The 23,790-nt window shown below is 36.9% G+C and overlaps 1 protein-coding gene across 2 annotated transcripts in view; it reads left to right on the forward strand.

The window, feature by feature from the left end:
• Positions 1-23,108, forward strand: part of LOC106078068 (leucine-rich repeat-containing protein 74A-like) — a 38,132-nt gene extending 15,024 nt beyond the window's left edge. For both annotated transcript variants that reach the window (XM_056039153.1, XM_056039154.1), the window contains exons 3-12: positions 2,180-2,367; positions 4,934-5,041; positions 6,471-6,614; positions 8,429-8,599; positions 10,397-10,591; positions 12,495-12,590; positions 12,689-12,898; positions 15,604-15,663; positions 16,726-16,811; positions 20,654-23,108. In XM_056039153.1, coding sequence (XP_055895128.1) covers positions 2,180-2,367; positions 4,934-5,041; positions 6,471-6,614; positions 8,429-8,599; positions 10,397-10,591; positions 12,495-12,590; positions 12,689-12,898; positions 15,604-15,663; positions 16,726-16,811; positions 20,654-20,825 — 1,430 coding nt within the window. In that variant the 3' untranslated portion in view covers positions 20,826-23,108. The remainder of the gene's footprint in view (positions 1-2,179; positions 2,368-4,933; positions 5,042-6,470; positions 6,615-8,428; positions 8,600-10,396; positions 10,592-12,494; positions 12,591-12,688; positions 12,899-15,603; positions 15,664-16,725; positions 16,812-20,653) is intronic.
• The last annotated feature ends 682 nt before the right edge of the window (positions 23,109-23,790 follow it).

The following is a 23,790-nucleotide window of genomic DNA, read 5'->3' on the forward strand; positions in this document are numbered from 1 at the left end:
GTTTGAACTTAACTCTTTCTCTCCTAATCAACGATACCATCGTAAATTTAGCCCCATTTAAATTAAATTAACTTTTGGTTTTATAAACTTTAACTTGTATTGTATAAAAAAGAGCATGCATTCTCCTATAATTCTATACCAAAAGTAACGTTTTAATCATAACAGGGAAACAAAGTACAAATACAAAATATGAACAATATATGGAAAATAATTACGGAGATAAAGAGTTAATTTCCAAGCTCATACCCCATTAATGTGGTGTTGTGTATTTCTGTTTCTTGTTGTGTGTTGTCAACTGATCTGTACTGGTGTGTCAAACTGGTTAGGTGTCCGGGTCAGCTTGTGTGTGTGTCTACTTTAGTATGAACTGTTTTACCATTCTTGTGTAATAAATTCTATGATAGAGACATGTTTTCGAGTAGTGTTTAATGGATTAATGGTGTTTTAAGTATGGATAAAGGTGATTTAAGTATGGATAAAGGTGTTTTAAGTATGGATTAATGGAGATTTAAGTATGGATAATGGTGTTTTAAGTATGGATACATTTCTATAACCTAAACGATTGGATGTGAATCCTAATGAATCGGACGTAAAAAGGATCTGGAATCTGAAAAGGTTTGTACCGCAGCCTATGTAATAAGTTCTCCTAAAATGTCTCTTTCAGAGGCCATCTGCTGCCAGAGCTACTTGCCTCTATGCCAGTAAAGTTGATCTTTATAGCGCTTACGGGGGGAGGGGGGCACCTAGGTTACGCCTATAGCATGCGGTCGACTCCCATCCGAGATAATTGTATGTATCAATATAATGTTTACAAATGTCGTTACGGTGTGACTAATCACTTTAATCATGCTCTGTTACAATATTTATAAAAATAAAACCTCTATTCATCGTATTCGTGGATATTTCATTTTGCATATATGAACTATTAACTCATTCTGTAATCTGCATAGGCGCCATAGGATATTTTTGACAACGCTCAGACATCATTGTAACAAATCAAGTCTTTTTAAAATATACGCACGATTGACTTATATACCTGTTTCTTTAAAATTGGTATTGGTTTTCCTGGTTATAAAATATAAAATAAGTTTATACATATAAATTTACATGATGTAATCAAAGTACATTTTGACTTTAAAATATAAATAAAATTATAGCTTGTATATAGCGCTACTTTCATGCATATAGCGGCTCAGAGCGCTATGGTCCAATCTCATTTGTGGACCCGTTGGGGAGAGGGGGTATCTTGGAGGTTTTTTTCCGTTCTGCCTTTAGGCGCTCAGTAAACACAACTCTGCGCGAGTCAGTTGTTGAACCTTGGTTCAAGCGTACTAAGCCTCTTGGCCACGCTTCCCTATAGCTGTAGCACTAAGAAACATAATACATATGGCAGACATTGGCCTTTTTCCCCTTGACATGAGTCAAAATATGTGTGTCAATGATGTATCTGCGTAACCACGCAAAATACGTGTGTATCCTGATTTTTCGAACTTTAAGTCAATGCCTAATGATGATTAAACCAGTAGATACATTTTTAAATACCAATAGTACTCTGTGAAATTATAGAATCTCGTGCTCGGAAAGAGAAATTGAGGTCAAGTTATGGTAATCTTCACGATTAGCTATGACGTGTTGTAAATGACTTTAAAAAAATATTTTCGCTACACCCCTGCTTCCCCTGAACCCTATGACTTTTAGACTATTCTTGGTGTAAACACCCTTGTTAATTACATTCTCAAATTGTTGTTTTCTTTTATTTTTTTCCCTGAACGCCTCTTATATTGCGTCAATGTTCGTTTATGCTTTTGACTGAGGATTGTTGTACTCGATGGTCCAGGGTTCCAATCCTGCCCGCTGCCATCCGACGCCGTGCTGATGGAGATTTTGGAGGGACATCGGAAAGCTGTAAGGCATGGACATAAAACAAGAGACGTTTCCACTTCAATGTTTATATTGGAATCAGTGGCGTAGCTACGTGGGGGGAGGAGGGGGGAGAGTTCGAAAATCCCCTGGCCCTCAAGTGAGTGTTTTTTTACATTAAAAATTTAAAAAGATCAAGCCCCCCCCCCCAAGCCTCCAAACGATGAAAATTCCTAGCAACGCCCCTGATCGGTATACTAATAATGAAACGTATGTAGATGTCAGTTACAGAATTCTCTTTACCTTCTGTTCCCTACAGATGCAGAGACTGAAAAGAAACACAGAAGAAAGCGAAATAAAACCCTAGAAAACTACAAGACAGCGTGTGCAAAACTGCAACTCAAACCGAATCAGACGTTCTTGAGGCAATGTGGAAGACCAACCATCGACATCAGGAATAGAATGCTCACTCACAAAGACGCCAAGCCCATCGCCATAGCCCTGGTGGTGAGTAGTGTCATTTTCACGGTCAAGTCATGCTGAATTTTCCCTCATGAAGGTCTTTTTACCTTTTTCCCGTGTCCTCTATTATTACGACTTATTTTACTAATGTACTATTCTAAGGTAGACATTCTCCTCTGGTGTGATTCGGGACATCTCCAGGATGTTGTTTTCAAGTTGGCTTCTTTCTCCTGAATGTACTTCTGGGTGTACTTCTGAGTGTACTTCTGAATGTACTTCTGAGTGTACTTCTGAGTGTACTTCTTGGTGTACTTCTGAGTGTACTCCTGAGTGTACCTTTGAGTGTACTCCTGAGTGTACTTCTGTAACAAGTACAACATTTTCCCAGCATGGAGGCCATATACATTTCTGGCACGTATTCCGCGGGCAACAGCGCCTAAAAAAAATAATCTTCCAATGGAACCGAGAGTCTGCGATTTCATCATTTGTTGTAGGTAAAATTTGTAGAATTGCATCAGCGACCGGATTTGGCCCGCGGGTCTTAGATCGGGAATTACTGTTAAATACAGAGTTCTTTATTTTCATGTCATATAATGTTTACTTTGGTGTCTTCCCCGTGGTGTCCACCTTTATGGTGTCTTCACTTTTGATGTCATAAACTCTATAGAATCTAGACAAAGACTACTGCCCACAAAAACGCGTGCTGCTTCCCCTCCCACACCATTCCCGTCTCTTCTCTTGTTACCTGTATGTTTACCTGTAAACATGTCAATTCTTCTTCATGTTTTGTTTTCTTCTGTAATAGCATGCCAATGTCGTTTTGTTTTGTTTTCATCAGGTCTTTGCTGGCAGCAATCAGTGTGGGGTCGACAATTTAATCAGAACTGACAGATACAATAAAAAAAAGTCAAAATGTTTCACTTAGGAAGGGGCATACATTATTAATGAAAATCATTAGATTTTGAGACAGCGGGTGCACAAGTTGCTATACTATACCCATAAAGATCTGGTCTGTTTTTTTTTTTTTTTGTGTGAGTGTTTTGTGTGTGTGTGTGTGTAATTTTTAAAAAATTTTTTTGCACTTGAATGAAAGGGGCTAAGGTGGCTGTGGGTAAATCGCTGGGGCTCGAATCCTAGTAATTTTGGAATCTTTAGGGCGCCTCTGAGTCCAAACAGTAATGACGTTAGTTGGAAAGGTAATTGCGGTTTGTTGTTGTGCTGGTCACGTGACACCCTCGTTAGTCATGAGCCACAGAAACAGATGACCTTTACATCACCTGCCCTATAGCTCGAAAGGTCTGAAAGGGACCTTATGGAAAGGCGTGGGGGCCTGTGAGATATGTTCTTCTTCTTTTAAATCTCGAAAGCTTCTGCATCAACCCTCAAATTTACCATTAACTCTTTCTCTTCTTATCGACGATGTTATCGTTGATTTGACCTTATTAAACTAAATTGATTCTCTCACTTATAAACTTTAATTTGAGTTGTGTAAAGAAGAGAATGCATTCTCCTATAATTTGTATCCAAGTATAACATTTTCTAATAACAAAAAGTTATTTAAGTTTAATCAGAACAGGATAGTGAAATACTATGAATATTACTATCGGAATGAGGAAAATAATTACGGAGAGAAAGAGTTAAAGAAAAGAATAACCAAATAATGGGGAGATGGGTTCTGTACGTATTGTTTTATCCAGTTCTTAATTCATTGGAATAACATTTCTGAAGTCCAATGTCATTTGTAATGTCTATGAGGTAGAGCTCTTGGCGTCTCGCGTTCAAATCCTTTCTGAACTTAACAGATACTAAACTGTGTACCAGACTTATTACAGTATCGACTACTTAGTATAAACAAAAACGTTTTAAAAAGTTAAAGCGGCACTGCCTCACTGTAAAAGAGAGAAGAAAAAGAACTCAGATAAGCTCTAGTCCAGCGGTTCTCAACCTTTTATGCTCGGCGACCCCTTTTTACAATCCCCAACTAATCCGCGACCCCCCCCCCACACACACACACACAGCAATAGAAGAATAGATAATAACAATCCATTTTTTCAATGGTCTTTGGCGACCCCTGGCAAATCGTCAATCGACCCCCAAGGGGTTCGCGAGCCACAGGTTGAGAACCCCTGCTCTAGTCTATCTGCCCCATTGATCATTGAAATCGCTATTCAGGATTTAACGATTTACATATTTGACTTCGTCCAAAAAAATATGTTTATATCATGGCCATTAAAAGTTGATAAGTTGACAGTAGTGCACAGACTCTTGAGTAGAATGTAGAGTCGTAAAGAAAATAAAAGCGACTGTTTGTAAAATGTTTGACATGTTTCGGATGTTCCTTCAGAGTTGATGATAATCTACATCCTAGTCCAAACCTACCGCAGGACGACGGGGGATGGCAGCAGGTAGAGTAGGAACGACCGCACGACCAGGAAGCCATCTATGTGTAACATGGCGTAGTTTAAACTCGTGAATATTTGAACATTTATAAGTACATGCGTTTTAATTAGGCCCAAGTTTATTGCTGGCATTGGAACCTTTCCTCTCTGGTGAATTTCTTTTCAATTACCGGGAACTTCATTGAACCATTGTACTTTTTTTTGTCCACTAGGATGACACTAAGATCAGTTTTCTGGACATATCGGACAACCCATTAGGACCAGCTGGACTTAAGTGCATCTCTGAAATGCTGACAGCCAACGAAAGCATTGTGGAACTGGTAAGTCTTGAGAGAAGATTATACTGTTTAATTTTCGCTTGACTAAATTTACTCAATGTTAAACTGTAACTGGCTTCACAAACAATTTGAGGATTTTTATTTTCCCAAAGAATTCCTTGAAAGTTTTTCCTATATTTCTCTCGCGGTCAGGTAAAAATATATATGACACTTTGGAATTATCTTCCTCACAAGCCATGATCAGTGGCGTAGCTAGGAATTTGCTATCATTTGTGGGCCCGGAAGGCTTGACCTATTTTGTGTAATATTCAATATAAAAAAACACCCATTTTGGAGCCCCGCTCAAGTGGTGTCCCGGGGGGATTTTCAAATTCTCCCCTCCCCCCCCCCACTAGCTACGCCTCTGGCCATGACACGTAGGCTAGGCTATTTTGTATCTTTGATTTTGCGATAAAAATGTTAGCAAGGCTCATTAAATGAACATAGCCAAAGCTTAGTCTGATTCTGCCTGTGTACTGTACCACGTGACGTGCATGTCTGAAGCAGACGACAGCAAACCAAAAAACTATCAAATGGTCGGGCCAAATTACCGCCATAAAGCCGCGTAGGCACTTCCGGTTTGAGCCGTTAGACATTGATTTTAGCGTTAAACAATACAGTGATCCGACTGGACGTAGGAACCTTACTATACAACAATGCAACAATACACGCCGTCCACAGGGGGGCCAGCGCATGATTTGAATCTTATTTAAATATCTTAAAGTGACGTCTATACAACAAACGACTCCCATGTAGCATGAGCTGATAATCTAAACTTTGGCACAGGCTCATTGTTAAGATAATGCACCTTTTGCACCTTTCCCGTTAAAAAATAAAAATATTTTAGATGTAAATATTTTACCAATATAGCGAAACGGTCTCTGTTAACTTATGCATAACTCACTTGGTTATAGTAGATTTTGTGGAAACTTTTGGGTGGGTGTGTGGAACATGGGTGGACACGGATCTCGAAAATGACTCTAACGATTTTCCTAGAAATTTTACAGTTGTTGTGTATCATTGAGAAAAGAATTATTCGCGTTTTTGGCCACACTGGGAAAACTCTGGTTTGACAAAGTAACAGATTTCTCGGATTAATGTGTGCATTTAAATTAGAAAAACAATTCAGGAATGTGTCATTTGGCTATAAAGGCTACAAAACACATAGTTACAACATTTTTTTTAGATATCACTTTATCGTTGAAAATGGAACTGGAGGTGCCAGATATCTATTACAAGCTCTAATTCGGCACATAATAGCAGGCCTAAAGGTGGTCAGCTATACTGCTAGATCGTTTCAACAAATAACGGAAAGGTAAAGTTGTGTTACAAAAAGAACATTTGAATTAACATGTTTTTTTTAAAATGTATTTTTTGTTTATATATATATATATATCTTTAAATTAAGTACTCGCATTGATCTCCTTTACAGAATCTATCCAACACACAGCCAGGGAGGGAAGGCCTGGCGGAGTTGTCACAGGCGCTAAGCAAAAATAAAACAATCAGACGGGTCTATCTGGACAGCAACACCACTGACCAAGCTGATGGTGACCTAATAGCTGAATTAATTACTGTAGGTAGATTAATTAGATTCTGTACACTATAAAATAACTTTGTCCTCAACTAATTCACATTTCGTTTTTTTTTTTTGCATTTGAAAAAAAAAGTGTTTTAAAAGTTGTGTTTTCTTTTATTTCTCCGACCATATAAATTGCATTAGCCCCCTCCCCCTTTTAATGACATTTTAGCAAAAGTTATCACAGGCTTTAAATATAACTGTAGTAATTAGAATGTAATAGAACTGTTTTTATAGAATTTAAAATATAACTGTTATCTTCTTTCAATGTCTACACTTGATTTGAGCTTGGCTGGATCTTGTGAATCACTCCTCCAGTGCCGCTTAGTTTGCAGGGATCGATCTTAAATTTAAAAAGAAAAGAAAAAAAAATATGCGCTTAGATCTGAGTATTACAAAAGAAAAAGTAAATTACCGCACACCCTTTTTAGATTATTAATTAGAGGTGTATATGGCAGATGAGGTAACAGTAACTTTGCTGTATGCGATACATGGCCAGTACAACGAACAACTGATTTTTACATTCCTCAACTAAGGTTGAGCACGCAATAGAGTTGGGCGGATAGGGTCGTACTGAAAAATTCCCCGTCTTCAGAATGCCCTGATCCTAATCTCCTCGGTTTAGAAAGCAAGCTCCTTACCACTTAGCCATCACGCCCCTGCATTTGTGTTAGGCCCACCTCATTCATTTTCTGTTGTCCTATTGCAGACCACATTTGGGGCTGCGTAGCCACGGGAAATACTGCTTTCCCCATTAATCTTCGGACTCGAAGACACGCCTTATTATTATTATTTTCTTGTACGTGCACCTCCCTGTCAGTCCCACATTGTGTCGCCCCTGGTTTAATATGCTCTACAGGTAATTGTAACCTTGAATCTCATAATGCTGGGAGTATCTTGGGGGTAGTGATGTAGTCATTGTGGGTTGTGGGGGGGGATATAACATTTGGAGAGAATAAATAATTATGGGAGAGATTCGCATTAAGTTTTTGTTTTTTTTTGGAAGTGGGGGGGCGTAAAAGGCAGGGGCGATTTAGTAGTGGGGAATGACTTGGAACGGGATGGGGAAGATATAGACCATGCGTGTGGGAAATGGTTATCGAGAGTTGGGATGTAGCTTAAACTGGCTTGGGAGGGTCTCATAGCACTAGGAGGACTGAGGCGCGTAACAAGTGTATAGCAGTGGTGTATATTGTATTGACCGCCTGCGGACAACGGCTCTGTCTGCACGGAAAACATATATAGCTCGCAACTGGGTTTGCTGCGCTTTCATAAGCTTTATCAGATAGTCTGCTGGCTTGATGCATACAAGACTGCATCTGGATACGTCTTCTGCATCTCCAACCATCCACTAGTTTTCTAGCTGGGAGGTATTCATCCAGCCTTTTATACCGCTCAAAGCAAGTCAGTAATGACCTTTCACTCCTAAGGTTTAGTGGATCTGCATTAGCCATTATTTCAGCCGCATTTTACTGGACTTGTCCTAAGGTTATACTGACTTCGTCTGTCTGGGAGCCTATTTTTACATGCTCTATTTTTCTATTACTTCCCTTTGAAGTATCAAGTTGAAATTGTACACGACTTATTCATAGTCGATTGCAATACATGAATCAATTCTAAAAAAAAATTAACCGATTAGCTAATCAATCAGCGGTAATTCATTTGTTTTATATATTAAAAGGGGAGTAGAACCTTGCAATGCTCAGTGTTATGGCAGCGATTGCGCGGTTTTTCTCCTTAGATAAGCTCTTTTTTTTTTAAATGCATTATTTTTTTATTTTTATTTTTGGCTTGTTTCATCTTTGTTTCAGGAGGTTCCGGACTTAAGAGAATTGTACATCTCCAATAATTGTCTCGGCTTCTCGGGTGGGAAAAAAATAGCAGGGGCCTTAGCGTCCGACAAAGGGAGGCTAAGTGTCCTTGACCTTCAGTACAACCACATACGTACAGACAGCGCTGTGCAGATAGCATTGGCTTTGGCGGTAAGATTTCAGTTTTTCTAAAAAAAAACAATTAAGGCTTTATAATATAAGGCGGTATTTTTATGACGGTTACCAAGTTTTGGTAGGGTCTAACTATAATAAATATAATTACAAATGTAGTTACAAAGTCATACAAAGTTTAGTGTAACAGTGTAACAGTTTTTTTCTTTCCTCCTTTTTTCACAGTCTAATGCAGTGGTTCTCAAACTGCGGTCCGCGGGGGGTTCGTAGTAAGATGAAAATTGTATACAATTAAAATAACTCCTTCACTCAAAGCCATTTAATCCGATCGGATAATTTGAAGACTAATGAACTAGCTCGTGACTAATGTTTAATATGCCTGCTACGACCTATTCTATTACCACCCGAATCATAGATTTCAAGACAGTCTTCACTTGAATAGTAACGACTGAGTATTGAACCCTATGGCTTCCTCCAATATGAGTTTATTTTGTGCTTCAAATAAAAGAGCTAGGAAACTTAGATTCTGGGGTGCTAAAAATGCACTAAGGTACGACCATAGACATAAATAAATATAGACTGGCCGATTAAAGAGTTTTACGAAACGAAAATTTTGGGACTTGCAATTTTGTGTACTTTATTATACAGCATTTATGAGCAGTATAAAAGTTAAGTATTCATATCTATTTCAGCCACACACCTATATATATATATATTGTAAATAAGGAGGCAGTGTAGTTTTGTTTAATCTCTAAGAATGAAGATCATGCAATTTTTCATAATTCGGAAATCCGAATACAATAGATATACATGTTTTCAAGTTACATGAAGTTACTTCCTTCGGCCAGTCTATATTTATGTATGTCTATGGGTACGACATATTTTTTGTAGAGAACATAAACTATCCACATTTGTTTTTTTTTTTCGTTCACCGGATACTCCAAAAAGATTCCTAGTTGTTGCTTTCCCACCATGATTGTAAATCTCCAATATGAAGAATCAGTTTTGAATAGACTAAATTGTGACCAAACATGTGGTTTTAGATGTCACCTGTTTTAAGTTTAATACCAAACATTTGTCAAGTAGAGATTTTTAAACACATTAATGCTCATCTAGAATATGAACTACATTTCCTACATTAATTAACAAATTAATCTAATTTGTATTTTGATACACCATAACAAAAGCTTCAAAACTGAAAGCAGCACTACAAACAGTAGCAAAATTCAAACGAGAAGAATGGATCTCCTTCCCCAATAGTAAACAAACAAAATTTAGCCACGTGATTCTCTCTTTTATACGTAATACACAATGGCTATCATGTGACTTTTTTTTGGTTGTTATATATATATATATATATATATATATATATATATATATATATATATATATATATATATATATATATACACATGAGAATAAAATAAAAAAGTAATTCTCAACCTTCGGCGAAAAAAAACAAAAACAGTCATGTTGAGACTTTTCTCTTGCAAGCTTAAGGGTCTGGGGGAGCGTTGTTAGCAGTTGGACAAGACACTAGATATATCATCATAGCACCAACGTTACTAGAGTTACCCTAACCTTGGATCAAGTGTGGTGTATATACACTAATTCACATTGTCTTGGTAATTTTAATATAACAAATTTAACATGTCAATATAGTGGCAGTAATGTCTCTAACAGCCTCTGTTCCTCCAGTGGAGACAAGTTCTATTCCACAGAAGCAAACTAGCAATTATAGCAATTATAGCATAGGCATTATAACTAATTTGATTATAGAGGGGGAAAAGAGAAACCACCCAATTCAAACGAGTTTTATTCAACTAATTAACACAGAAAAACTCAACCCTTCGAACTCTGAACCTTGCTTGGAACGGCCTTGGTACGGAAGGTTGTCGTGCACTGGCGAGGTCTCTGGAAGCCAACAGCTCTCTCACAGAATTAGACCTAACGTGCAATAGACTTGGGATCAAGTCCCTGGAGTTTTTACTGAAAGGGATCATCAAGAACCGAGGATTGACAACTCTAAAGGTTGGTACTGGTTTATATAGGTCATGTCTATTAAGTTTATACATCAGTAGAAGTAAAAAAGGAGTGGATACCATATGTGACAAGGAAAATTACTCTAAATTTACAGACATTAAGGGCTTAAACTCTTCAAAGTTATTGGTTTTCCTGGCTGATTCAGGAAACCTGTTCGATGCTTTACTGACTCTAGGTAAGGGGGAAGACACCACGGCCTGAAATATTGAATAAGAAAAGTGCCTTTATATTTGTGTCATTCGGAATTTTTATTTTAAGTTTGTGTATTTTGTATTTTTAAATTATGGTTTTACTGAATGAAACGCTAGCGCGCTCACTCACCTACATACAATATTATATGTATATAACAGCTTACATTTCTAGACAAGGCAAAAAGACAGGGGGGGGGAATAAAGAAAGACGGTCGACGAGTCTTGCTTGGTGCCCCAACGGTCCAACAGACTAAGCGATAGGTAAAGGTAAAGGTGAAACAGCTTACATTTTAGCTTATAAAGTAAAACTCTGTCTGCTGAATTTATTTTTCAATTAAAAACTAAAAATTCTGTGCATGCCAGTGATAACTGAGAGACCCGGAGACAGTTTGGCTTGCTTGAATGAGATGTGTGGATAAGTGGTAAATACCGCTTGGTTACCAATGAAAGGGGCTGAAGTTCGAATCCCGACTCCTGCTGATTTGTGTTTGTTGAGCTCCTAAAACTAGAACGGAAGTCTTCTCTCAGATACCGCCCCCCACACCCACGCACACAAACACACACACAAGCACACACACTGGTCGACTGAAGAGATTGAACCATAGTGGTCTGAGCATGCTGTAAGCATGAAAGTTGAGCTGTACAGAAGCAGATCGAAAATAAAGGTGATAGAGAAATAGAGAATAAAATAAAGGTGATAGAGAAATAGAGAATAAAATAAAAGGTGATAGAGAAATAGCGAATAAAATAAAGGTGATAGAGAAATAGCGAATAAAATAAAGGTGATAGAGAAATAGATAATAAAATAAAGGTGATAGAGAAATAGAGAATAAAATAAAAGGTGATAGAGAAATAGAGAATAAAATAAAGGTGATAGAGAAATAGCGAATAAAATAAAGGTGATAGAGAAATAGATAATAAAATAAAGGTGATAGAGAAATAGAGAATAAAATAAAAGGTGATAGAGAAATAGAGAATAAAATAAAGGTGATAGAGAAATAGAGAATAAAATAAAGGTGATAGAGAAATAGAGAATAAAAAAGGTGATAGAGAAATAGAGAATAAAATAAAGGTGATAGAGAAATAGAGAATAAAATAAATGTGATAGAGAAATAGAGAATAAAGTAAATGTGATAGAGAAATAGAGAATAAAATAAAGGTGATAGAGAAATAGAGAATAAAATAAAGGTGATAGAGAAATAGAGAATACAATAAAGGTGATAGAGAAGTAGAGAATACAATATAGGTGATAGAGAAATAGAGAATAAAATAAAGGTGATAGAGAAATAGAGAATAAAATAAAGGTGATAGAGAAATAGAGAATACAATAAAGGTGATAGAGAAATAGAGAATACAATAAAGGTGATAGAGAAATAGAGAATACAATAAAGGTGATAGAGAAATAGAGAATACAAAGACGAGTTTAATAAATCCTCTTTCAAACCTTGCGAACCACATTGCAGATAATGTAAGAGCCATCTTTTCTGTGGCCCACGTTTAACAAGGGTGCCATTTGGCCAATTAATGACATGTACCCTTGGTGGACTCAGAGGCGCCCCAAAACTCCGGAAATTAAAAATCCCAGTCTTCACCATGATTCGAACCAGGGGCACTTAGGTTATGACACCAAACACACCTACCAAAGACGAGTCTACTTAAACTGAATTGTTCTTCAATTATTTTATTTGGCTACTTTTCAGATAGGAAACAATCCATTGACAACACAAGGGGTGAAAGCTTTACTTCAAACTATCGTTTTGGCTAAAGACTCAGAACTGACTCACATAGATCTACAGGTAGGCTAGTAGTTAAATAGGCCTACTTGTTATTTTGTTCAATACTTAGGCGCCAGCTTACCTTAACTAACATGTGTCTAATGTAATTTATTTTGAAGGGTATTCCTATCGACACGGAATGTCTGAAGCTTATAGAGAAACTGAAGGAGACAAGGAATGTCCAAATAATCTACGACCCAACCATACACATAGCCACAGTTGACCAAACCAAGGAGTTTGACGGAACCAATCTGGACCGGTTCGACCCGGTCATGGTTATGTTCGAGTATATGAAGAAAGACAACCTAAGAGTTATAGACCTTTTTCAGGTAGGTGAGAGTTATCGACCTGTTGTTTTTTTTTAGTTTTGTCTTGATTTTAGTGTGTGAATATATTTACAGACTCGTGTGAATGGTGTAAAAATATAAGAGATTTCATTTGGAATTATAGGTTGGGTTTCGTAATATTGATTCGTTTCATTTTCTTAGCCTACATGTTTTGCCTGTACCACGTAGTGAAACATGTTTATCACCCAGCCCACTTTCCTGTATATCTCTGTAAGCCCATTTAAGTCATGGTTGCTACGTTGTAACAATAATGTCTATAAAATATTATTTTTTTTTACAAAAGACAAAGCGATAGCTTCTCCTGATGCTTCATGGGCCCCCTTAAAAGAATAATTTTAAAATATTTTTTAGCCTTACTGTCGTTGAAAGTGGCACATATGGCAGAGGCTTCACCGGACGATTTTTCCGGCCCACCAAGCACTCGCTAGAATGCCCTTATAATAGTCAATATCAGGTGACCGAGCCTCGCTCGGATGAATAATTTGTTAAGGAAGGATATATACCCGAAGTCATTTTGAGAATATTTTTGTACCAGGTGGCCGAACCTCGCTCTGTTAAATAATTTCGGAAGGTTATATACCCGAAGTCATTTTGGGAATATTCTTGTAATTACGAAAATGAACGATCGGATAAAGACTACTAATCTGAAGAGTTGTTTTAGTGTTCTGTTAGTTCTAATTGTAGGCCTAATTGTACATGTCGATTAAATTTAAAGTCTTTTAAGTCCTCCTACAGTCTAGACAAACTACAGCTCACGTCCGTCTTATAGTTTTACAATCCATCTTTTGTGTAAAACTATTGTAGGTTTACTATTATTGGCTTGGAAGAAAGTCTTTGCAAAGTAACTTCTCTACGTTATAGGGTAAAACATGCCCTTAGTGACAAAGTAAAATGGCGCATTTTTTCTTATTAGACTTAAATCATGGCATTAGTTTTCTAAAGAAACGTTTCCGTGGGGCACCTCTGTTACGCCAAACAATATGCTCGTTACCCATACGGGATACGTGCCCTGCCCAGCCTGACTGTCGGACTATAGGAAGTTCATACCGGCTTTTGCCATCCATCCATCCTTGTGGTACTATGGCCTGCTTTTACGCAACCATCCATTCAGATCTCTCCTGGCCCTAACTCCAAGCTTTTTACCGAGGTTTATAGTTAAATCAAAAGAGGCTGCAGTGTACTCAAACTCGTTGACCGCTAGATGGATATCATGTTTAGTGTGAGCAAGTAAGGCGTAGAGAAGCTGTGTTATGACCAGTTCCTTTGTTTTGGTACAGGAGAGGTAGATACTGAAGCATGAACATGGTAATAATTCACCAGCAAAATAATAATAATAATAAGGCTTGTCTTAGAGTCCGAAAATTAATGAGGATTGCAGCTGTGACCTACATATCTTGCCACATCCAGGGCAAGCATAACCATTGTCCGCGATGCTCGATTAAGATTTTCTTTTAGCGTCTGCGTCTGTCCTCGGCAGCAAATTTTCTTTTGGTCTCAAATGTGTATCCGCGGCCTTTGTATAGAGGGAATTCTTTAAGTCCGACAGTTACGCTGGACAGAGCAGTATCCTGTATGGGAGACGAATCTTAGACGAACGCATGCCAAAGGCAGTGTTTTTTTGGTGAGCTAAAAAGTGGTCGACGTAACACCGAAACCCTTAAAAGACCAGCTTATGGCGCAAACTTGACTTAGCTGACATAGAAGAGAGCACATGGTTGCATGCAACCTCAGAACGAGACAGCTGGAGGTCACCAGCAAAATAAACAACAAAGTAAAAGGTGTCTACACCGCTCTACACAATTAAAGTGTAAACAACTTATTAAGCACTTAAAACACAATAACTAATCATATATCGGCACATTTAATTTCATTACTTTTCTTTCATAGTTCTATAATAAATCAATCTACATTAAGATGGTGCGCAAATGTTTAATTAGGTCTATTGATTCTTTAAAACTCGTTCTTGTTTGCAAAGAAATATTTTAGTATACTGCGGTAAGCCTAGTGACGTAAGCAGCGTTTTTCCCGTTTACGTCATGGAAAATTTTCATTCATAAAACATTCTAGCCAAAACTAATTTTTCGATAATGAGGCATTTTCAAACCGATATAACGGTCGACCTCGAGTTTTCCCGATGTGGCCAATGAGTTGAGAATTTTTTTCTCACTATTATGCACATACCATGAACTTTTAAAGAAAATCGTTAGAGCCGTTTTCGAAATAAAATTTATATATATATATAAATATAAATATATATACATACATACATACATACATACAAGAATTGCTCGCTTAAGAGTATAGGATTCCGCCTCTGAGAGTAATCGTCCTTTTTTTTTTACGATTAAAAGTTATGGCCCTTTTTCTATAAGTGTACGAGTCAACTGCCGTATTCCTGTACACCATATACATTTTAACAGTGTTGAAGGATAAGTTAGATCTACATATATTGAGAAGATGTCAACTTTTGTTCCTGTCATTTTTCCTGAAGTTGCATTGTCGCAAAGATTATGTCTGTGGTTACACGCTTCTTTCCGATGCCGAATAGTCTTTCTGTTTGTATTGCAAATGTATGCCACTGAAGGATGTGTCACGTCTGTGTCATATGCCCCCTTCACAAGCCATTCTTCTCCAATCAGACCTTGACCCTTCAAAATTTTGCTTGACCCACTTTCAATGTTTTGCAGTTCATGGACGCCAAGAAACGAGAAAAGCTGAGCAGAAATGATATCAGAAGTGGGTTTAATGTAAGTTTTGAAATTTGACATCTGCTTTGTTTGTATTGAATAGATGATAAAACTTTGTACGCTTATGGAAATACCATTGTCGTCGTTATTTTGTCGAGAAACTAGACCGAGTTGTCTTTCCTACTTGTGTCGTTAAAAATATCACATTCAATAAATAACTAATAGTAGCATACCAAAGTTTATGCAAGGATTATCATCGAATTGAACTATTAAAGTTATTAAAGACTGCGAAGACCCGATTTCGACCTACTTAATTAGCCCGAATAGCACATAATAAAGGGTCTACTTGAAGGCTAATATGAGTATGTAGCCTGAGTCTGTCTTCAACGCATGATGCGTCTTTAAATAAACATACAAAACAATTTGTTGACACTGTCTTCAAAAACGTTTTCGTGGTATTGGGACATGGATAGAAGGGAGTCTATAGCGGGAAGATACATACGAAGCATTAAAACATTGCTAACATGCAAACTGTAATGGAAATATTTTTTTATTAACATAAGACGTAGATCTATCAGAATATAACGAACGTTTAGATAAAAGGGTCCAAAATAAAATTAACCGCTACAGCATAAAATAAAGACGTAACAGAGTCTGAGGTTTGCCGGACATGTCGTCCGACAGAATGAATTACGCACACCAAGTGTTGCGATGACATGGAGGCCAATACGAGGAAAGCGCAAACAGGGACGTCCTCGTATAACTTGGCGCCTAGCTTTCATGGAGGACCTCTGAACAGTGGACATCGAGGGGGGGGGGGGGAGAGGCTTAAAACATTGTCAGTGACTGATCTCTATCTTTATGCACAGAACGGTGTGGGGAGATGTAAGTCTAATTGAGGGTAATTTTAATGTTGTGAATAGACAAAGTAGTCGTGCAAGTAATCAACATTATTTATTTTACACCAATCTCCACCTTTGTCGAAAATAATATAGTAATTAAATGATCTCTTATCGTATTATGTATTAGGTATAAAAATGGTTAGGAGCCTTTTGTTTCGTTCACGATTAAAAATTATGTTGGCATCACTTACCTATATTTATTTAACTTCATTGTTTGCAGATTCTGATGATTCCTTTTACAGAGCATGCTATTGACGTTATAATGGAGAAGGTGGATACCAACAGAGATGGTTATATTACTTTAGAGTAAGCTAAATATTACCAATAAAATAATAACCAATCTTAATATAAACATTTTCACTTAAAAGAAGAACAATATATATTATTTACACATGGCTACCTACTTCTGGTTCAAATAATACTGTAAACAAAACATTTCAGTTTTGTTTGTCATCTGAAATAGAGATGATGATTTTAAATTGCACAAATATGTCCAGGTTTTTGCCCATTTGTTTTTAAGTTTTAAGTTAATCGTGGGCCACAGAAACAGATGACGGGGGATGACCATTACATCATCAGCCCCATAGATCTTTACATCATCAGCCCCATAGATCTTTACATCATCAGCCCCATAGATCTTTACATCATCAGCCCCATAGATCTTTACATCATCAGCCCCATAGATCTTCACATCATCAGCCCCATAGACCTTTACATCAGCCCCATAGATCTTTACATCATCAGCCCCATAGACCTTTACATCAGCCCCATAGACCTTTACATCAGCCCCATAGATCTTTACATCAGCCCCATAGATCTTTACATCATCAGCCCCATAGACCTTTACATCATCAGCCCCATAGACCTTTACATCTGCCCCATAGATCTTTACATCATCTGCCCCATAGACCTTTACATCATCAGCCCCATAGACCTTTACATCATCAGCCTCATGGATCTTTACATCATCAGCCCCATAGATCTTTACATCATCTGCCCCATAGATCTTTACATCATCAGCCTCATGGATCTTTACATCATCAGCCCCATAGATCTTTACATCATCTGCCCCATAGATCTTTACATCATCTGCCCCATAGATCTTTACATCATCTGCCCCATAGATCTTTACATCATCTGCCCCATAGATCTTTACATCATCTGCCCCATAGATCTTTACATCATCTGCCCCATAGATCTTTACATCATCTGCCCCATAGATCTTTACATCATCAGCCCCATAGACCTTTACATCATCTGCCCCATAGATCTTTACATCATCTGCCCCATAGATCTTCACATCATCAGCCCCATAGATCTTTACATCATCTGCCCCATAGATCTTCACATCATCAGCCCCATAGATCTTTACATCATCAGCCCCATAGATCTTTACAACATCAGCCCCATAGATCTTTACATCATCTGCCCCATAGATCTTTACATCATCTGCCCCATAGATCTTCACATCATCTGCCCCATAGATCTTTACATCATCAGCCCCATAGATCTTTACATCATCTGCCCCATAGATCTTTACATCATCTGCCCCATAGATCTTTACATCATCTGCCCCATAGATCTTTACATCATCTGCCCCATAGATCTTTACATCATCTGCCCCATAGATCTTTACATCATCTGCCCCATAGATCTTCACATCATCTGCCCCATAGATCTTTACATCATCAGCCCCATAGATCTTTACATCATCAGCCCCATAGATCTTTACAATTATCACTCCTTTAGAATTCTAATGATTTCTTCAAATGGAAATGATTTTACGCTTTAAACGGAAGAGCTTAAAAAATTTGATTTTACAGCTAAATATTTAAACAAAAAAAAATACCTTGAAATCGGTTTGAAAATGCCTCATTATCGAAAAATTAATTTTGGCTAGAATGTTTTATGAATGAAAAATTTCCATGACGTAAACGGGAAAAACGCTGCTTACGTCACTAGGCTTACCGCAGTACACTAAAATATTTCTTTGCAAACAAGAACAAGTTTTAAAGAATCAATAGACCTAATTAAACATTTGCGCACCATCTTACTGTAGATTGATTTATTATAGAACTATGAAAGAAAAGTATTGAAATTAAATGTGCCGATGTATGATTAGTTATTGTGTTTTAAGTGCTTAATAAGTTGTTTACACTTTAATTGTGTAGAGCGGTGTAGATACCTTTTACTTTGTTGTTTATTTTGCTGGTGACCTCCAGCTGTCTCGTCCTGAGGCCCCATGCAATCAGGTGCTCTCTTCTATGTCAGCTAAGTCAAGTTTGCGCCATAAGCTGGTCTTTTAAGGGTTTCGGTGTTACGTCGACCACTTTTTAGCTGACCAAAAAAGACTGCCTTTGGCATGAGGTTCGTCTGAGATTCGTCTCCCATACAGGATACTGTTCTTTCCAGCGTAACTGTCGGACTTAAAGAATTCCCTCTATACAAAGGCCGCGGATACACATTTGAGACCAAAAGAAAATTTGCTGCCGAGGACAGACGCAGACGCTAAAAGAAAATCTTAATCGAGCACCGCGGACAATGGTTTTGCTTGCCCTGGATGTGGCAAGATATGTAGGTCACAGCTGCAATCCTCATTAGTTTTCGGACTCTAAGACAAGCCTTATTATTATTATTATTTTGCTGGTGAATTATTACCATGTGTTCATGCTTCAGTGTCTACCTCTCCTGTACCAAAACAAAGAAAATGGTCATAACACAACTTCTTTACGCCTTACTTGCTCAGACTAAACATGATATCCATCTAGCGGTCAACGAGTTTGCGTACACTGCAGCCTCTTTTGATTTAACTATAAACTTCGGCAAAAAGCTTGGAGTTAGGGCCAGGAGAGATCTGAATGGATGGATGTGTAAAAGCAGGCCATAGCACCACTAGGATGGATGGATGGTAAAAGCCGGTATGAACTTCCTATAGTCCGACAGTCAGGATGGGCAGGGCATGTATCCCGTATGGGTAACGAGCATATTGTTTGGCGTAACGGAAACGTTTCTTTAGAAAACTAATGCCATGATTTAAGTCTAATAAGAAAAAATGCGCCATTTTACTTTGTCACTAAGTGCATGTTTTACCATGTAACGTAGAGAAGTTACATTGCAAAGACTTTCTTCCAAGCCAATAATAGTAAGCCTACAATAGTTTTACGCAAAAGATGGATTGTAAAACTATAAGACGGACATGAGCTGTAGTTTGTCTAGACTGTAGGAGGACTTAAAATACTTTAAATTTAATCGACATGTACAATTAGGCCTACAATTAGAACTAACAGAACAGATTAGTAGTCTTTATCCGATCGTTCATTTTCGTAATTACAAGAATATTCCCAAAATGATTTCGGGTATATAACCTTCCAAAATTATTTAACAGAGCGAGGTTCGGCCACCTGGTACAAAAATATTCTCAAAATGACTTCGGGTATATATCCTTCCTTAACAAATTATTCATCCGAGCGAGGCTCGGTCACCTGATATTAATAATAATAATAATAATATAATCTTTGTTGTCCGTATGGACATTTGTCTTACAATTTGTGCATTACACCAAACAAAAAACATTTCAACTATAAGAAACCAAAGTGTACATTCACACCAGACTCGCTCATAATTTACATGTGAAAAGTTTATATCTGATTGTTTCTATTTAACGATTTGATTGCCATGGGAACAAAAGAGTGTTTGTGTCTGTCTTTGCTATCGGTGTCTTGTAACTCTTTTGTGATAGTTAATACTTCCTTCAGTTTGTACGCCAGATACACACACTCACACAAAACTAGCTATTTATATTTTTTTACGCCGTGCATGAAAATTGCTTCACAGAGGCGATTTTTTTCAAGATCGTTAATTTGAATACAAAAGCAGTAAAGTTCCCTTTCAGACCTTGCAATCTATAGGGCAGATGATGTAAAGGTCATTTTTGTGGGCCACGGTTAACGATGGTGTCATGTGGCCTATAATTTCCCCTTATACATCTAGGTAGACTCAGAGGGACCTTAAACATCATTAAATTTTAGAAAATCGGAATTTTCACCTGCATTCAAACCCGGGACCCTCGTTTCGGGAGCCAGGCGCTTTACCACTCCGCCACATTGCCTACTTATGCAACCATTGTTGTTATCTAATGTTTGTTTCAGAGAAATGACCAAAGCTTACAGAGAGAACGATAGAACAGTCAAACTCCGAAGGATCAGAGCCAACAAGAAGAAACGAAAGGACCAAGGGCTGGAAGATCTCTGGAAAATTCTGAAAGAGCTCATCGCGAAGAGAAAAGCAGTGAACGACAAACGAGCTCAGGCTGGACAGTAGCAGACGATATAAAGAAAATATAGTAGCAGACGATCTAATAAAAAAGATAGTAGCAGACGATGTAAAGAAAATATAGTAGCAGACGATATAAAGAAAATATAGTAGCAGACGATATAAAGAAAATATAGTAGCAGACGATATGAAGAAAAGATAGTAGCAGACGATCTATAAAAAAAAAGATAGTAGCAGACGATATAAAGAAAAAATAGTAGCAGACGATCTAAACAAAAAAAGATAGTAGCAGACGATCTAAAAAAAAAAGATAGTAGCAGACGATATAAAGAAAAGATAGTAGCAGACGATCTAAAAAAAAAAAAGATAGTAGCAGACGATATAAAGAAAAGATAGTAGCAGACGATCTAAAAAAAAAAAGATAGTAGCAGACGATATAAAGAAAAGATAGTAGCAGACGATGTAAAGAAAAGATAGTAGCAGACGATCTAAAAAAAAAAAGATAGTAGCAGACGATATATAGAAAAGATAGTAGCAGACGATCTAAAAAAGAAGAAGATAGTAGCAGACGATATATAGAAAAGATAGTAGCAGACGATGTAAAGAAAAGATAGCAGCACACAATATAAAGAAAAGATAGTAGCAGACGATATAAAGAAAATATAGTAGCAGATGATATAAAGAAAAGATAGCAGCACACAATATAAAAAAAAGATAGTAGCAGACGATATAAAGAAAATATAGTAGCATATGATATAAAGAAAAGATAGCAGCACACAATATAAAGAAAAGATAGTAGCAGACGATATAAAGAAAATATAGTAGCAGATGATATAAAGATAAAAGATAGCAGCACACTATATAAAGAAAAGATAGTAGCAGACGATATAAAGAAACGATAGTCGCATACTTTACTATTAATTTATACCAGAAGATTAAATATTACCTATAAGAAGACGATTTAATAAAAAAAAATGTAATGTCTTCACCTGAATTTAAGCTCAAGACACTTCAAGACCCCTAGATTCAGAAACCAAGTGCTTTACCACCACAGCCACCAGCTCACGCCAGAACTCTAGCCATTCTACTATTTGTGAAAATTTAGTTTGAAAATAATTAATTTTATTACTCAAAGCTTATGCAAAATTGTTTTACCACATCATCAATGGTAAATAGATCACTTTCACCTAACCCTTATTCTGTTGGACTGTTGTGACACTCTATAAATATCTTTCTCCATTCCTTTCTTTTGCCTTTAATAGAATCCCTGTCGATGACAGGCCCGTCCAATATTTTATGTTGTCTTCCTATTGCTTTCTCTGTCTACCTCCTCTTCCTTTTACTGTAAATATTCCCTGAAGGAAGGTTTTTGCGAGCCCTGAGGGCCTTGTAGTATAGCCATAGAGTTTTAGTTTGCTTTTTGACAAGTTGGCAGATCATCGTAGTGTCCGATGTCTGAACTAATCTTGTCTCTAATCTCTTTGTTTGTTATTTTGTCTATGTGTGTCTACTTAAGGCACTGTATTCTTTTCATAGGACGTTGTAGCATTTTGTAAAATGTTTGAACATTTTTTTCCCATTTCCCATTCTCGGAGCAAGTTAAAAATGTGCGAAATTATTCATTGAACCTGAAAAGACACGAATCTATCAAAAAAATTTACCAATTAGTTAATTGATTGTTGGTGATTATTTTTTTTTTCATATCGAAATAAGGGGAATAAATGCTACTTAATGAGATGTGGATGTATATATGGATTTTATTCCCTTTATTATGTCCTATTGATTTTTGTTTCCTACTTCCCTTTCTTCGATCAAGTGGAAATTGTGCGTTTCTTATTTATAGTCGATGACCATACACGAATCAATCCAAAAATTTATTAGCTACTAATTATATTTTTATATGGTAGAACTCGGGCTAAACCCTGTAATTTTCAGATAAATGGCAGTAATTAGCACTTCTTTCCCTTAAATAAGCATTGTTTTTTTTATAAAGTATTATTTTTTTCTGTTAGTTTTTCTTTTTCGCGATAAATGTCCTCAATTCGTTTCATTATTTGTACATTTTGTTGCATTAACTAACTGGTTGTTCTTTCTTCACCGTTCATTATAAATATCTTATTGTATGACTATTTCAACAGTCAAATATTGTCTTTAAAAAATGCTATAATTAATTTGTGTTATCCGTCCATTATTTATTTACACATGAGTCAGCCTATTGCTCTAACCAGCTAATTCATCAACTCAGTCATCGATTTATTATCATCTCAATCATATTTTTTTAAAACGATTCGTTGTGTAGAAAAATTACAAATGTTTATAAATGATTGTTGGGCCATAAATAAAATTTAAAAAATATATCTTTTTTTTTCTTTTATAACTGGTAGATGGAATTATAAGAGTATCATTTTTAGGAGGAAGACAGTATGTTGTAGACAGGAGTTGACTTGCAGCACCAATCTGTTGGTAGACAACTAAACCGCTGTAAGCGTATTGTAGCCTATCTTAACTTTAAATAACCTGCATGACTAGATGCATGACGCGTAGGACGAAATCATTTTCTTTTTGAAGTAACGTCTGTTTTTTATAAGATACTTCTTTAGGAGTAGCCTGGTGCACAGATTACGACACTAACTCTTATCTTGCATTATTCGTAATTATGCGTAGGACGTAATCATCTTCTTTTTTGAAGTAACGTCTGTATTATATAAGATAAGAAGATTATTCTGCAAGACTAACATTAAATTAATGCTCGCTCTCTAAAACTAACAATAAATACTCCCTTTTCCATATCTATCTATGTATCTATCTATCTATCTATCTATCTATCTATCTATCTATCTATCTATCTATCTATATATATATATATATATATATACATACATATATAGTTCAATTCGTGGCCCAACTACGCGGGTCAGCACGTTAAAAGTCATGGAAAGATAACTCTTTTATTTCTGCAAGTCGAACTCTACATTACCCCACGTAATTTTCGTGGTGATAGAGAGCGAGGCTT

The sequence above is a fragment of the Biomphalaria glabrata genome, chromosome 8 (genome assembly GCF_947242115.1).
Source record: "Biomphalaria glabrata chromosome 8, xgBioGlab47.1, whole genome shotgun sequence".
NCBI lineage: Eukaryota > Metazoa > Mollusca > Gastropoda > Planorbidae > Biomphalaria > Biomphalaria glabrata.